At 39.3% G+C, this 17,081-nt stretch overlaps 2 protein-coding genes across 2 annotated transcripts; both read right to left on the bottom strand.

Moving 5' to 3' along the window:
• Positions 1-733: 733 nt before the first annotated feature.
• vat1l (vesicle amine transport 1-like) lies at positions 734-13,851 on the bottom strand. Its single transcript, XM_062385966.1, has 9 exons — positions 13,270-13,851; positions 12,659-12,788; positions 11,549-11,764; positions 11,031-11,173; positions 9,464-9,567; positions 8,117-8,172; positions 7,778-7,972; positions 3,014-3,097; positions 734-2,509 (listed from the first exon to the last, which is right to left on the bottom strand). The coding sequence occupies exons 1-9, from the start codon at positions 13,488-13,490 to the stop codon at positions 2,411-2,413; spliced, it is 1,248 nt and encodes a 415-aa protein (XP_062241950.1). The 5' UTR covers positions 13,491-13,851; the 3' UTR covers positions 734-2,410.
• Positions 13,852-14,615: 764 nt separating this feature from the next.
• bola3 (bolA family member 3) lies at positions 14,616-16,715 on the bottom strand. Its single transcript, XM_062385953.1, has 4 exons — positions 16,555-16,715; positions 16,340-16,469; positions 15,445-15,533; positions 14,616-15,198 (listed from the first exon to the last, which is right to left on the bottom strand). The coding sequence occupies exons 1-4, from the start codon at positions 16,624-16,626 to the stop codon at positions 15,133-15,135; spliced, it is 357 nt and encodes a 118-aa protein (XP_062241937.1). The 5' UTR covers positions 16,627-16,715; the 3' UTR covers positions 14,616-15,132.
• Positions 16,716-17,081: the final 366 nt, after the last annotated feature.

The following is a 17,081-nucleotide window of genomic DNA, read 5'->3' as shown; positions in this document are numbered from 1 at the left end:
TAGAACTCTACACCAACCCTGCCTCTGTACAACTCAGCTGATGGTCTCAAACATATTACACATTAAGAAGAAATTCCACAAATTAACTCTTGACAAGGCAAACCTCTTAATGGAAAACCATTCAAGGTGACGACCGCATGAAGCTGATTGAAAGAAGGCCAAGAGCACCAAAGCTGTCACCACAGCAAAAGGTGGCTACTTTGAAATATCTAAAATATAAAACATATTCTGTTTTATTTAACACTTTTTTCTTTACCACATAATTTGATGTGTTCCTTCATAGTTTGGATGTCTTCAATATTAATCTGCAAGGTGTGTCCAAACTTTTGAATGGTTATCTAGGTTGATTTGTTTTTGAGGCTTCTGAGTAAAGATCTGAGAAAACTAATATTTCCCATAATGAGCAAACACTCTTATCATCAAGAAACCTCAGCAGAACCAGTCTTCGAGAGAGAGAGAGATGTCACTGCATCATGGGAATGCTAGCTTTATCAAACTGGATACTTTTTAAGCCTAATCTTAAATGCAGAAGGGATTTTTTTCTCCCGAACTCTTATTTCTCATTGATTTCATGAGCTCAGAACATCTGCTTCATTTTTATTTCTCAAAAGAATTTTTTTTGGGTGTTGAAATGATTATGATGATATAAAAATGCCTTTCAAGGAGGGTCTAAATCTCATGTGCCAAAAAAGACAAAAAACATTCACAAACAACTTTTTGTAACTTTTATTTATTCAAGTAAACAGAGCTGTGCTCAAAGAAAGTACACAACAAAAATAATACACGACCACAGGTAAACCATAGTTTATAGGGAAGTTTGTGCATATAAACACGTACTCTACAAGGTCATCTGACATGCACGCACACACAAACACACGCACACACGCACACGAACACTGTTTATCTGTTTACTGTTTAGCTTCAAAGCATGCAGGGTTTAGTCCTGTTAGTTAATGTGTTTGCTTTATTGTTAATTTTTATTTCTTTAAAATGATTACAAAGCATTTACTTGTTTTAATGATTCAGATGCTATAAAATATAAAACCTACTGAATAGGCAATGCCGAATAAATAGTGAAAAGGATTTTCAATGCACTTTGTTTGTACTTTGACTAATTAAAACAAATCAATCCCATGATTAGATGGGTGCGAGTGTTTGGCAACCATCGGTTCCTTGTCAGCTGTTCTTCCGCTGTATTTCAGTAACAACCCACAGATTTAGAGTAGAGGGAATCTTATTTAAATAAAGTAAATAAACAATGCTGTTCAAATCTAAACCACTTCGCCTTCATACACCAGCTCGTAGTTAATATAATTTACCTTGGGAGTCTTATGGCACTGTTGTTAAAAGTAAATAACTTTGGTCAGATAAAGCAGACTCATCGGTCAGACTTCATCATCATTCTCCCTAAGAAAATGACGAAATGATAATCGTTTCACTTGTATTTTTATAGATTTTGATACAATTTACATTCCATCTTTTGAAATTCCGATTTTCATGCAACACTGGTTGGTGTAGTATATTATGTATTTAAGTTAAGGTTCTGAATATATAGCTTAAGTAAGGAATCATTTCTAAGTGTATGAATCTGTTTTCACAATCCAGTTAAAAATACCTTTTTGTTAGTTTGTTCAATATGAACTTCACATGAGGAAAGCACGTTGCGTATTAAAACACTCCTTTATAGCTGAAAGGCACTGGTGATCCCATAATATCTCAAGGCTGGCACCAAAGAATAAAACCTCATGCAGATATGATCATACAGATTTTTCTGTCCTGCATCACACAAAGTCAAAAGAGAAAGTGAATCATCCCCTTAGTCAGAAGCATCAAAACACTGGGGTCAAATGATTCTCAGTATCAGGGCGATTTAAAAAGAATAACGTGTAAAACTATGATATAACAAACTCTCAAATAGGACTTTAGTCTAGTAATACTATATCTTTATTTTCTCATAGTATTACTAATTTCTTCTCAAATACGAAACTATTCCTGTATCATTACAGCTTCGTTTAAACAAAACAAATCTTCAGTACCACCATAATACTCCATTGAAGTCAACTCTGAGGACAGGAGAATTAAATAAATGTTTTCATAACTTGTGAAATGTTTAAACATGCCAACACTTGGGAGCTTTACTAAATCTAATGTTAAATGCTAATCAGCTGATTTAAATGCTTCTTCAGTCCATTGTTAATTCAAATAAATTGCAGGCAGATTAAATGAACAGTAAATGTACTGTCACTTAAAATAACAACTGAAACGACTGACAAACATTAGTAAAACAGACAAGAGACACATAAATTCCCTCTGCATACATACGGCACATTCATGCATACAGCACATACTGTACAACACTGGTGTGTGGTCGAGTTCCTCTGTGGTGACTCTGTCCAGCCCTTAGCAGGCTCTAATGGATGAAGGGCATGCGCTCCTTGCTGTCGTTGTCCCCCTCAGGCTCCTCTTCTTCCTCTCCTGCTTCACTGGTCTCTGTGCTGTCACTGGCCATCTACAGTGGAGATAAAAATACAGTCCGACTCTCATTAGGTGTATTACCGAGCTGCACCGAGAGGAGAACAGACGGGAACGTAGATGTGAGCAGATACGAGGAGATGAAGTGTAGCAAGGAATGTGCTCTTTGCTAATGGGCATCTGTATAATATGGCTTCAACATGAACATGTCTATAGGTCCAATGGCTTTTCTAGGTTTAATGTTGAGATCACCATGGAAACAAGGGCGGTAAAACAGGAGGAAATCCCACTCACTGCCTCCGTGTGACCATGACTGGACCTGCAACTGCATCACAAATGTCAAGCTGAACTATTACTCTACCAAAAATAGCACACTGCAATTCAGCCAGCTAATTAACCACGGACATCAAGATCATTCAACTCGTCTTTTCCTAAAAATCCTTTCCACCACAGATCTTCTTAAAGGACCAGTGTGTGGGATTAAGTGACATCTAGATTTTCAGATTTCAAACAACTGTCAATTTAAAATGATTGTTGTTACCAGAGGAGTGGGCGACTTCTCCACATCCAGGATGAGTTTCCCAATGTTTCCTCTGTCGTGAATTCTCTGCATGGCTTCTTTTACCTGAGGATAGAACACAATAGTTAAGTTACCGTCAACAAGCTGGATTTGTACATATCACTAAAACAATCTCATTTAATAGGCTACTTACTCTTTTAACCTTTAAAAATAGCAGACAATTTTTAACTATAAAATTATGAAACATAAATTAAAACCTAATTTGCTTATTTTTCTCTGAGATCAGTGTAGTTTATTTAAAAACACCAACATTGAGAAGGGTTCTTTTTTGTGGCACAGCATTCGTTTGGTATTACATTCATTGAGCACGTCTTCTGAAACTTAGGTTTTTGCACGAAACAGACAAAACTGAGAAGTGCAGCAGGAAACCATGTGGGTTTAGTCAAAAGTATAAGTGAGACGATCGTAGGACACGAAGAAGAAATTTCAACAATGGCGGAACATTTTGAGGAGTATACTATAAGATTTGCAAAGAAACTACAAACATCTATATGATGTTACTTCATCCAGGCACAGGAACATACAGCTGCTTTGACCCCTTTTTTAAAGAGGTATATTATCCTTTTTTAACCTCCTCCACCCATGGCATGTTTGTCTTCAGAGACTGTGGCGCCCTCTAGTGGATTCATTGCTAATAACAATGTCAACGTAAAGGACGCATGGAAGAATGTGGGAACAACGACGGCTCAATTTTTATGTATTTCTTTTTGTAACAGCGGCATTAATGAGTCTGAGAGTTCTCAAAAAATTGTTGGTGGTGTTCTCGGGGGCCCACTATCAGCTCTGAGCCCCAGTTAACTATTTCGCCTTCCCTGTTGGGACAACCCTACATCTAAGTATAATCTGGATCATTTTATTGTTAATAAAAGTGTCCATTGAACCCTGAGAACATTTTTATTTTTCAAGTGGTAGCAAATTTTGTATTTAATGTATTAAAAAAAAAAGAAGACAGACTTATGATACCTCACAATTCAATTGAAAATCATCTACAACAATAAAAGCTTTCACAGAGGGGGTCTGCTTTAAAAAGGAAAACAACTGTGTTAATTATTCCCCACAAAAGAGACGTCTGCAACCATTGCCTGGTTATTACAGGCGCAGGATCCCTTTTCTCAGAACAGTTATAATCTTAACTCCCTCAGTGTGAGACTTTAATGGCCTTAATGTTGACTAAAAGATGCTGACTCATCCTGCTGGGCCACGGTTGAGCACCTCACTGCCTGCAATGATCCCAGCCAGTCTATATTAAGCAGACAAGTAAAAGACACTGCTTTATTTTAACTGTAACTGCAGGAACAATAAAGATTGCATTTTGCATGGGAGAGCCAATCAACCAGCTTTAGAGCAGTTGGATAGAATGGGATCAAATAACAAATAAGATGAGGTGGATAATAAATGTTTCAAATTCCTGGAGGACACAATACATTCAGGTTAAACCCTGAAATAACAAATGATTTTAAGATTCATAATAAAACACAAATTGTCCTTCTGGAGTTTGGTTTAATTTAGGAGGATGATGAATGAATTAAACATCTTCATATAAACTGTAGTGAAGATTGAATAATAAAATGAAATACAGCGTAAGATATAAATCTCTGCCCACTAGAAGCACTGTTTATCACTGCGTTGGGCTCATCATCATTTTCTCAACGTCCATCTCACAGAGTAATTACCAGACACTGACCCACTGATATTACATTGTCTATCTAAGTAAAAAAAAACATCAAATTTTGATTATCCCCATGGGAGATTACAATAAATTTCGCAGTAATTATGTTTCTTTCAGAATTAAGGAGACTAAATATAAAGATGCATTTCCTCCGGATACGAGCGCTGCCATTTTGCACATTTGAAGTCAGAGTCTGTGAAGTAGCGTTCGGGGGATGCAGCCACGTAGTGACTACAAGGTCCCATCATTACACCCATTCAACCAATCGTGAGTCAGTCTCAGTTGTCAATCATGGCACTTCAATTTGTTTTTATAAAATCAAATAAATTCTTCAAACTAATATTGGATATATTATCCTATTGAAATACGATATAATACACCAGTGTGATGAAAGCTACCTGAAATTAAACCATCTTGAGAAAACTTTATTTGACACGTACATGGAGGACGCAGGACTTATGAACTATACTGCAGCCATCCACAAGATGTCGATCAAGATGCTTTGGTTTCTCATTTGCATCATGTCTTCTAACAAAACTAGCAATGACTGACCCATCAATTCTGTTATATTGATATGGGACAATTGTGCCTGACATTTAATACAACAGAGATCTACAGACAGGTTTTTTAATCACTCCCCCACTCAAAGTGAAGGCCAGGCTTCTGTCATCATGGAGTCTGCCCAGCAGTACGTTTTATATGAGCTGACATTTTGTTCAGATCAAACATACCGTACCTGCTCTTCTAGACCTAAAGTTTGTTGAATGACTCAACTAAACTACTCTTGTCGATTGGTCTAAACTATAACAAAAATTAAAGGTTGGTGAAACTCATTAAAGCTTCTCTGACTCATTGTGTACAGAAAAATTCACACATTATTAAAGTTTATTCAGGATGCCATATCTTGTGTTCTCATTACAATCCACACAGAGACACAACTGAGATGACTGCCTCTTTGTCTACAACCCATTGTGTCACAAGCATTAATTTGTTAAAAGAAATGATGGCAATCAAGCCAAGAGCAAAATTAGGTCAGAAACTTGTCCAGTGTGCAGCTGCGAGGGAACTCGTTTGCAGAAGGAGAGAAGGGATGTATAAGTTCCACTTGCACGTAGTTCACTTAGAAATACTATTTATAAGTCCGCTTTTATTTTTCAGTATTCTAAGTAGTATCACGCACCTTGGAAACCAAAGTAAAAGACAAAAGAATAATTGCCTCACTGAAACTGCTGGTGGTCAGAAAACCTCAGATTCTGCTCCAGTCACACACACTCTCTGACTTTTCATTCCAAATGAAAAAAAGGTTGCCATGGTCAACGTGTAAACTAACACCGTCTGAATTCTCCTCCCAGGCATGTACACAAATGAGGCAGGCTGTGCCTCCGACACTACATCCCACGTCATCCTCCCATCTAATGAGATTCTTCATGGGTAATGGTTCCATTGAATGGCCAGTGCAACCACCCAAAGTTTAATGACGAGAATACGGGGGACGTTTCCCATGAGAATTGAAGACAGAAATTATTCTATCAACATATTCTCTCTGTGACTGAAGAGAGACAGTTCGGTGTGACTTCTAATCGGCTTCCTGTGCTGTTTCACCTGCTCTGTCTCTGCACTTATCTGAATGTTTGGAGCGTTTGGTGGTCGTGGAAAAAATTCCAAACATTCTACTCCCAAAGACAGATTATCCTTTTTTATATCACTGCTGGAAACAGTAATCAAAAATATGTACATGTGGTTTATGTGTGTATTCAAGGGTTTTAAAATCACCTTAATTGTTCAAGTTGCTCCTAAAACGTACATAGTCCAATGTTTTGAGTGTGCTCTGACATTAAAGCACAGAACAAATAAATAATACAGGTTTCAAAACAAGGAATCTTAGAATCTTAAATTGAATCAACATTTTTAAATTCATCCAGAAGCTGAACACATGTGCCCTTCTTTGTTTGTCTCTTTCTTTCTTCTTAAGCAAATCAGCTCCACAGGGTTTAAGTCTGGTTTAAGACTGCTGCTCTTCCATCATGTTACGGCACCATTGGGTTCTTTTCTTTTAATGTTGTGGGACATTATTTTATTGGTGGGTAAAACCCTGACCCACCAATGGAAAAATGTTTTTTTTCTAAATCGTATGACCAGTTCTGTATATATATATATATACAAACTGTGTCTGTAAATATATGACTACCGAAAGCAGCTTTTACCAATCAGATTCTACAGTAGTGGCTTACAGTTGGATGAACCTTCAGCAACTTGACAGTATGACTCCATTTTTTGTTTATGATGCAAAGGGATTTAAAGGTGCTGTAAATCCGATTTACATCAGGTCACCAAACGTCATAAATGCTAAAGTTGTGGCCTCCAAGCGCAACAAACTTTGTCAGTGAAAAAAGTTCTAATTAGTCAACACGGGTTGGAAAAAAGTTTTCTGGATTCATTGATTGTTTCTGTTTCAATTTGTATTCTTCCATACACCCACTTTTGAGTGCACAAGTCTGTTCACACTAACAGAGGTGTGGAGCGTTCAAGTTAACTTTAAAACTATGGAGACTTCTGATGGTAGAATATGGAAGATTCTCACAAAATTGTCGTAGCTGTGTACCGACGTAAGCAGACATTCTGGGGGGGGGACTATCTCAGCCCTGGGCCCCAGAAAATGGGCTGCTTTTCATACCCTGACTACGATGCTACAGCACTGGGTCATCACGAGCACTGAAGCTCTGGACTATCTATAAGCTACCTATGGAAAAACACCATGAGGAAGACCAGCAGGAAGAACATTTGTAGAAATGTGGAGCAAAGTGATTGACATGGCCTGTCGGGATTCATGTGGGTGTGAAATAATTGTGGAACAGGAAGATGCAACCTACCCACCATCTGTGGAAAAATGTTCACTAACAGCAGGGAGGAACAAAAGATGGTGTGCAAGCCAAGATGTTTGCATAAAATCTTCTCTTACATTTTACCTTGCATCCCTGTTTGTCTTAACACACATGCAACTAGATCGTTTTTTTAATCTCATCATCATTAAATTCACTGCCCCCCCAGGCTATTACCTCCTCCAGTGCCCACAAGGAGTCCACGACTGGCTTGATCTTCTTCTGCTCGTAGAGACGCAAGAGTTTATCCATCACTGCTCTGACGAGGCTACATCTGCCTTGTTTGAAGAGGAGGTTGAGGAGCGAGAATCCAGCTATGACCTTGTTCTCCTCGTACAATTTAATGGGGTTCACCTTCTCCACCTGCCACCACTGCAGGAAAAGGAACAGGGACACCTGAGTAACTCATATATATATATATATATTTATGTGTGTGTGTGTGTGTGTTTCATTTGCCGTGAAATGTTTGCTACTATTTCCTTCAAATGTTGCAGACAGACTGCATCTCTGACTCACCGATTTTGCAAAGCTGAAGAAACTCTTTGTTTCCCCGGTGACCATGTTTGACGCGCCTGAAGAAACAGAAATAGAAGAGTTCGATAAAAACCGTGCTAGTGGCTGGACAGAAGTGACTGGTCCATATTGGCAGCAGAGAAGCGTGAAGGGTGAGGTGCACGGGGGGAGAAGTGGCTGGCACCTTTAGACCTTTTAGATGTGTGGGAGCATGCCTTCGCACATATTCAGGATATAACTAGAGAATTAATCTCCCTCTAATTCTGTTACTGGATTCACAAGGCTTGGCGGGAACTGAAGTAATGAACAGATATCAGAGCAGAGTAGTGGCGGTGAAAGACAATATATTTAATTTTCAGGCTGTGGGAGGATGTTTTATTCCATTGAGTTTTACCATCTCAGGTTGCCATGACTGAATGCAAGACTCGCCTTTAGAGGTTCAGTGTGTAAGATATAGGTGAAAGGTATCTATTGGCAGGAATTGAATACAAAATAATCCTAGTTCTATTTTCACTAGTGTGTTTTATTTAAATTGTACAAGTTGTTGTTTTCTTTACCCTTGAATTGGCCCTTTATATTTATAAATACTTTATATTTACATCTGGAGCGGGTCCTCTCTATGAAGGCCACCATGATTTCGACAGTAGCCCAGACAGGACAATCTAAACAGCTTTTGGTTTTTATGGCAACTGAAGGTTCTTTTTCATGGAAGTGGAGGGTGAGGTGAGTAGATATCACTAAATTCGACACATTGAACCTTTAAAGGAATAGTGTGACATAAGCTTAGCATAAAGACAGAGAAAGGGGAAAACAGCACGCCTGGTTCTGTCCAGTGGAAACAAACCTATACAAATCTATAAGCACATTTTACAACTTAAAACAAAGACATGATTTTGCTGTAATATGTCTTGGCTAAAGAAATTATAATAATATCCATCTCTTGGGTCAGACTTGAAAATAACTGCAGATCCATCCATTATCTGTACAGCTTATCATTTCAGGGTCGCACAGGGCTTATCTGCCTATCCGACCTGACAGTGGGCGAGAGGCGGGGCCCACCCTGGACTAACAACCATTCACAATCACACCTAGGGCCACTTTAACTTAACCTCAATCTGTATGTGTTTGGACTGGGAAGGATGTCAGAGTAACCAGAAAAAATCCACACAGACACAAGGAGAACATGCAAACCCTATCAAAATCAGATATTGAACTGGGAACCCTCTTGCTCTGAGGCAACGGTGCTGACCACTGTACCACCATGCCACTCCTAATAACTGCAGAGATACAGTATATAAGTGCAAGAAAACACATTAACACAGTGAAAACATTGAGAAGTATTGTTCCTACCATAGAGGATGTAGGTTCCCAGTGGCTTCAGCAGACTCAGGCCTTTCCCTGTGCTCTCTCCACACAGACAGTCCAACAAGATGTCGACTCCCTCTGGAGAAATTCTGCAACATCAAGAACCAAGTAGAGGTGAAATCAACTGAAAAACGGGATTCATATAAACTTATATAGATGTAAAAGTATAGTCCAGTATTACAGTTACAACGAATGACTATTTTCATTATAGATTGATCCTGTTTTAGGTTTTAAATTGTTGGATTGACAAAACAAGCCATTTGAAGGAATCACCTTGGGAATAAGGAAATAATTTTTACCTTTATTGAGAATCAATAAAGAAAATGAGACATAGCTCTAAAATATTTGCAGCTTAATTTCCTGTTTATCTACTTCATCAGCAAACCGTTTCAGCTCTAATAAAACGTGTTGAAAAGAATCCATCAACCAGGACAAAATGTACTTAAAAGTGAGATAAGACACAAATCAATGACAGGGTTACTCCTTTTGACTGAGCACCAAAAGTGGAAACACATTCAGTCCATATATTCAGCCTATGACTCAGGATTAGTCTAATTATGGATTCTTGGCATATGATCATTGAATCCTCTGAGAAAAAGTTGCAGTTTGCAACCTACATGTCTCTTTTGACTCTGCCCACACTTCTCTTATAAAGAGATTATTGAGGCCCACATCACTCCTCATGACTAAAGCCTCTTACATCATGTAAGAAAAAGTTCATCTTCTTATCAATCGGTGAAAAAAAACATTAAATAAAAGCAACTGGCATGACCAGTCTCATTGAAGGTACAGATATGGAAGAATGAGAAGCATGTTGTTCTCACGGGCACCTCTAAGTCCTCACTCTCTCCCTTGTGGCCCTGGACACCTGCTTGGCTAAACTGCTTGGTGGTCTTGTGATTTCCATGGTTTTTGGCCTTTTGTAAAAAGATTAATTTAATTGTACTTTGCTCGTGATCCCGAGAAGAATGTGTGAGCCAGAGAGATGAAAGAAACATTAATCCACTGCCACTGTGGACATGCGAGTAGAGAGCTTGAAACAATCAGTGTTAATGAAGCACCATTTGAATCTCTACATGTTATCAGATAAACATAGCCATACAGCGGCCTTTAAAGCAGAAGACAGGAAAGCTCAACGACATCTTTACCAACAGACTCTACAGTGTAGATACAGTAAACCTGTAGCCATTAAAATTTCAGGCAGCATTTTTGCTCTGTAGCGTAAAGTGGCTAACGGCTGTGTTGTGGATGACATGTGCGGGGGGTGTCACTGCTTGGTCCTATTTGCCTCGGTTGCTCCACGTTGCCACTGCAGACCTCAGCCTCAGATGAACTGTCGGGGGACCAAGGCCACACAAGACCCAAATAAGGGAAACTGGTACATGTCTACATTCGGCGAAGTCCACGTCATCACATTAGCTGACATGTGCACCGTGTGACTATGCCTTCAAATTCAGTCCAGCACTAACCATTTGCAAAATCGAATGTTTCTGAAATGCATCAGATGACAAATTCAAATCGAGGACGACACAGACAAACCTGCCGCGCTTACTTTTTGGCCTCCTGCATATAATCCGAGTTTCTGTCGAACAGGTGAGTCACGGAGTCTCGGATGGCTGCGTGTTTGGAGCATGAGGCGATCCCGAACACGGTGACATTGGGAACGGTGGAGCACAGCTGAGCCACAGCCTGACCCTGGAAATAACAAAGAGGTGCAACAATTCATCAGTGGGAACACGGTGTGCGGCACTGAACGTACTTACAACCCCAGACAGACAACACAACACACATCACATCACAAAAACATTGTTAAAGATAATGTTATTGTACTTATCATTACTGTTTGTGTAATATTGACTGTCTTTGGATTTGAAAAAGTCCTTTCCAAACATAAATCAAGGATGTTCAAGAAGTGAAGACAGAAATAACGAGAAGTTGATGTTTTCATTTTTTCACTGTAACATTAACAGCAGGGAGCAAGCAGTGAAGCAATCAGTTTTAATGAGAGTTGGATGAAACGGCTGAACTCTCTTTGTTGCTGCCTGCATCAGTCATCAGAGGCGGACTTACTACACCACCTCCTGCTGAGTGCACCAGCACCGACATCCCCTCCCGCAGATTGGCGACCTCAAAGAGCATCATGTAGGCGGCCACGAAGTTCAGGGCGAACGCTGCCGCCTCAGCAAAACTCATGTCGTCTGGCATCTTGTAGACAAAGTCCACCGGTGTGCACACCACCTCCGCCCAGGCGTTGTAGTTCACCAACGCCATGACCCTGTCGCCGATCTGAAAGAAACATGGCTGGATGAGGCTGAATCATGTGACACGAGGGAGGTTGCGGATTGAATTTATTTGTTTGTTTAAAGGATTACGCAAAAACTACCCGACCACCTTCCATGATATTCGGTGGAGGGGTGGGGCACAACCCATTACATTTTGGTGCAGATCTGAATCAGGCCCAATGTTTTTTTCTTTTTATTTAACATTGTGAGATTGGATGTTTTGCAACATTTATGTTGATTCCTCAAATAATAATTCATGGATCTTGATTAAAAAACATTTAGGGGACAAATATGTTTGAAATTTGGTGCAGATCCAATTAGAAATCTAGATATACTGATTAAAAGTGAGGTTTCATGAGGGCAGGGTTCAGCAGAGAGATGTGTGAGCTCCACTCTAGTTTGTACCAGGTGCAGACCCAATGGCAGGGACAGGAGGACACTGGGTAATGAGTGGCCCAAAAAGTGCCCTTGTTGCCAGTAGTCTTTATTTTTCTTTTAATGAAATAGTCCCCTACTGACAACACTGACTATAAATATGACAATTTGTTGAGTTTTTTTAATTATCTAAGCTTTTTTTAAGTACACAATCTGCATGAACAATGAACCATTTTCCAAACATATTCAGTGAAGTATGTTTTTGCACAAAGCTATAGAGATAACAGTAAACAATGAGTAACTTAAATGTGAACCTTACTGAATCAGGAGCTGTGCATGGATGTTGGACATGACATCGGCCCCTCTCTGTAAATTGTGGCCCCTTTGGGCCCCTCGGTTTTAAAAACTCCTTGATCCACCGCTGGTTTGTATATTATATTATAGTATATTATGGACTCTGATATTTTTCTCATCAATATACTCTATATATATCACCACATTAACAGCCTGTAACTTCACTAACCTCAAATCCCTTTGTGTTCTCACCCACCGACTCCACGATTCCACAGCATTCGAACCCAGGGACCAGTGGAGGTTTGGGGGGATTATCTATTGTCCCCTGACGAACGACCAGATCCAGGAAATTCAAGCCACTGCAACAACAACAAAAATCAATACAGACCCTTCAAATAAATCATGCAGCTGAACTGACTCTGACCTCAGCTTTTAAATCAATAATAAAAACATGAATCTAAGAGACATCCCATGGATTATTATTACTTTAATGAATACAAGCATTGAGGCTCCGATAAGAAATACTCACTTACTACTTAATTTACATAAACTGTGAATATTTGGCAAAGGATCAGCTCAATAATTACAGCATTTAGAATGAAGGTAATTGCAATACAATGAGAACAACTGTATGTACTTGAAAACCAGATTTGCTTGGTATGATGGGCTTCAGCAGCCAACCTGCTGTACCAGAAGAAAATACCTGTGGCTTCATGGCAGCAAAACCCCTCTGAAGCACAATGCAGCGTGTTGATCGTTCATCCTGGTGATGAATCCTGAAATAATGAAGTGTCACAGCCCATCCCGTATTTATTGAATGACAGGTGTTGTGATATTCACCATGCTTTGACGCGGATCTTCACTTCCCCCGCCTGAGGCTCGGGCATCGGCTTCCTGCTCACCCTGAGTTTGTTGAGACCCCCGAACCCCGCCAGGACCACCGCTCGCATCTCTTTGGCGTCGCTGCGCGGACCCGCCACGTTCTCCGCGTCTCTCCCTTGCACGTGTCTATCGATCATGAACTCGGTTTCCTCCGTCATGTCTACTCCTTCTTTAGCCATGTCGCAGACCAGCTGCTCTCCGCTCCTCACCGCTCCTCCTCGGGGTTTACGGGGACGAGGTCGGTGCGCAGCCTGAGCGCAAACACGCGCAGCCACAACCCTCACCGCCTGCGCATTTATTCCATCATGTCACATTACCGTCCTGAATAATCTGTTTCTCATTGTAAGACACGGAAATCATGATCAATTCAGCTCAACATCACCATTTCATTGATCTGTAATCTAATTCATCCCTTTGTATTGTTTTTGCAGCAGGTTGAAGTATAAAGTGCGCCACCTGCTGGTGATGAGTGTTCGAACTTTATCTATATTCTATCCTAAAAATACAACTCACTCAATGATTCCAGGATTTTCTACAATACTGAATATAAGTGCAGCTTTGAGGTACTCTTAGTACTTAACTTGAGACTTCCCATTCATCCCACTTTATAGGCTGCTTCTACACCACAGAGGGAAATACATTTATTGGACTTTGACTTCAATTCGTAACTAGTTTTTTGTGTTTATATTAGACAAATTATGCAGAAGTATATAAAAATTGAGCTGAATTAATTAGTTAATAAATCTCTACTCAGACATTTGATAGTTTCAGCTTATTAAATAGAGAAACTTCCTGTTGACACTTCTGCTTGGACATAGCTCTGTGAAGGCGTGACGATAGGTTCTGGGTAATTGGATTGTTTTCTCTTTTACTTTACAAACCAACCAATTTATTAATAATAACTTAACTGATTGATCCTTGATGAAAACAATTAACCGTTACAGAACTGTACAAATTGTACAATGACCTCAACTTCAATCAACTACAGTAAAGTTCTCCTGCATATTGTATGTTAATAATTAATCTAGATTAGAGTACAACATTAAAGCGGACCACTCAATTTTAACTACATTTACCCTAAACAACTATGCATACATGTTTTACGTAGGCAACATGACTTTTATGTCAGTGTAACAGTAATTAATTGAATTCAAGCTTCTCATACTTATACTCCTACATAGAAAGATTAATTTGACTACAAGTGGTAACTGATTCATATATTACATGATTTCTTTCTTTGCGAACTTGATTGAAAACAGTTTTTCTTATCGCTACAGCTTCATGGGTCAGTCAAGTAAAAAGTATGCAGGGGAAGAGCAGCTGCTTTTTTAATTAATTTCCTATTCTCGTTGCATAGGTAGGATAAATACAGGGTATATGTACAAGCCAATGGATTGTAACCGATTATTTAAAATCAAACATATTTCATGGGAGTGTAACATATATATTCTGATCACAGTGTGAATGATTTTGCAAAGTAGAGCTCCACAAACTGGAGTTTCCCTCAGTTTAAAACAAGGGTCTGTAGTAATTATCTGATAATAAGAGTGTTATATTTACTGAACTGTGTTTCATTTTACCAACATCATTTCAACCCTGAGAAGACCAACATGACTTGACTTTGTACTGGCATCAACCAAGTCGTTTTGTGCGTATCACAGCCTTCATTGGTTTTATACATATATTTATAATCTCAGAGGAACAGATATCTCACTAGTTAAAACATATCCTGGAATTCATTTACCACACAATATTCCATTTAAAGCTGTACATTCATGAACAAAAGGAGAAAGGTGAGAGTCAGCAGTGGAAGGACTTGCTCTAATGTTTTGGGACATCAGTGAATATTCGCAGTCCATGCATTCCTTGAATCTCTTCCTTTAGTGCCTGTGGAAGAGGAGACAAAACAGCTAATGAAGAAAATTCTACGTGAACAAACATTTTCTGTTTTTAGTAACCACGTCCTTCTAAGTTAAGGGTATCATCATAAAAAGATCAAAAGCACGGTTGAAGTAAACTTTCAGTAAAATTAGCAAGGAGAGCAAAAAATAAAATTAGAAGTGTACCATAAAACACAGTTAGGACAATATATTACTTTACACTGCCACCTACATTGCTGTTATTAGGATTTACCTGATTGACTAACTGGTGTTGCTGCACCGTCCTTTTCCCCTTGAATTCACTGGACTCTATATGGATCTCATACATGGCCCCACAACCACCTACACAGCACAGAATCACACAAACAACTCTGTTATTAATTATTTGATTCATTATGGCAAATAATTATTAAGATTTTTTACTATGTCATAAATATAAAATGAATCCACCGGAAAATGAATATTATTACTTCAAGAGCTGTCTTGGGATGTGACCCACTGACATGAAACAATATATTGCTATACTAAACAAACAGGACCCATCTGTTTGACAAATCTATCGATTCATGTGACCTACTGACTGCTAAACAAGGTCAACCCTTTTTTGGAAATATTAGTGCTTCGGAAATGTTTCCAGGGGATTCATAAAAGTGATGAACCTATCTCTAGTTCAATTCTTTGTGAGGTTCAAGCTTTGAACTACAGCCAGTTTCATCCCTTTGTTGTCTCCCTTGGAAACATTTCCGGTGTGGTTTTCTTGGCAATTTGCAGCGAGTTTCTGTATATGCATGTGTTGTCACTTTGCATATATGTGTGTTGAGCTCTCTCAGCCACCGTCCAAAACTAAATCTCACCTCAGCCATGGAGAGTGTGGATTACCAAAACAATTTAACTCATCTACTAATATGTTGGGCTTTCTAGCTTGTAACTTTAATTGTAGACTCTTTTGTCCCTATCAGGATCCTGTAAGAATGATCACCCAGTACTTGCAGTGATCTGATTGGTCAATAGTAAACCAATCAAATTAGTTGGTGAAGTTAACTTGAAACTGAACTTTCTTCATGAAAACCCGGGATAAACCTGAAGTAACCTCGCCAACCTGCAGCCCGGTCCGCTGGTCACTGTGGAGATGTCTCTGTGTCTCTTACCTGAAATATCCACCACTCTGAGGGACGACGCTGAGGGAAACTTCTCCTTCAGGACGTTGGTGATGCGGACCTCTCCGTCTGTTCCCGTCTGTGAGGACACATGTCTCCGCACCGGGCCGAGCACAACAACCTGAGGAGGCAACAGACAAGCAGCGGTCAGTGATCAACTTCCCTGCACAGGTCCACCGACCGACCGACAGAGAAGTGTTGTTTACCCGGTTAGCCGAAAGCAGAGCCCGCAGAGCGGAGGTCATGGTGCCGGTCAGGCCCCGTTTGCACGACAACATTGTGGAGTTTATTTATGAAACGATCACATCCAAACTGGTGCTCTCAACAAGTCATGTCCTCACCACTGCTCCGGCTCACAAATATGACGTCACACATCCGGGTACCCGATGGTGTTCTTACTCACATACATCTAAATATTAGAAATATAAAATCTAAGGTAAATATGCAATGTATAATACTTTAATGATATGTAATACAATGATGACAATATTTTATTAATAACATGAATATCAAATATAAAGGGATGGAGAGGATGCCCATATTCTTTACTTACTTAAGTGAAAATACTATTCTAACATAACTACTGCGTTGAAAGTTTTACTCAAGTGAAACCATTTAAGTATGTAAAAAATGTTCTTCAAATATAAAAAGTAAAAGTTTTCACTGTAAAAATAGACCATCATTATTCGTTATCCATGGATTAACGTATAAGAAATATTTCACTACTGCAGGC

This window comes from Platichthys flesus, chromosome 1, assembly GCF_949316205.1.
Source record: "Platichthys flesus chromosome 1, fPlaFle2.1, whole genome shotgun sequence".
In the NCBI taxonomy this organism is placed as follows: Eukaryota; Metazoa; Chordata; class Actinopteri; order Pleuronectiformes; family Pleuronectidae; genus Platichthys; species Platichthys flesus.
This window is presented reverse-complemented; position numbering and strand designations above follow the sequence as displayed.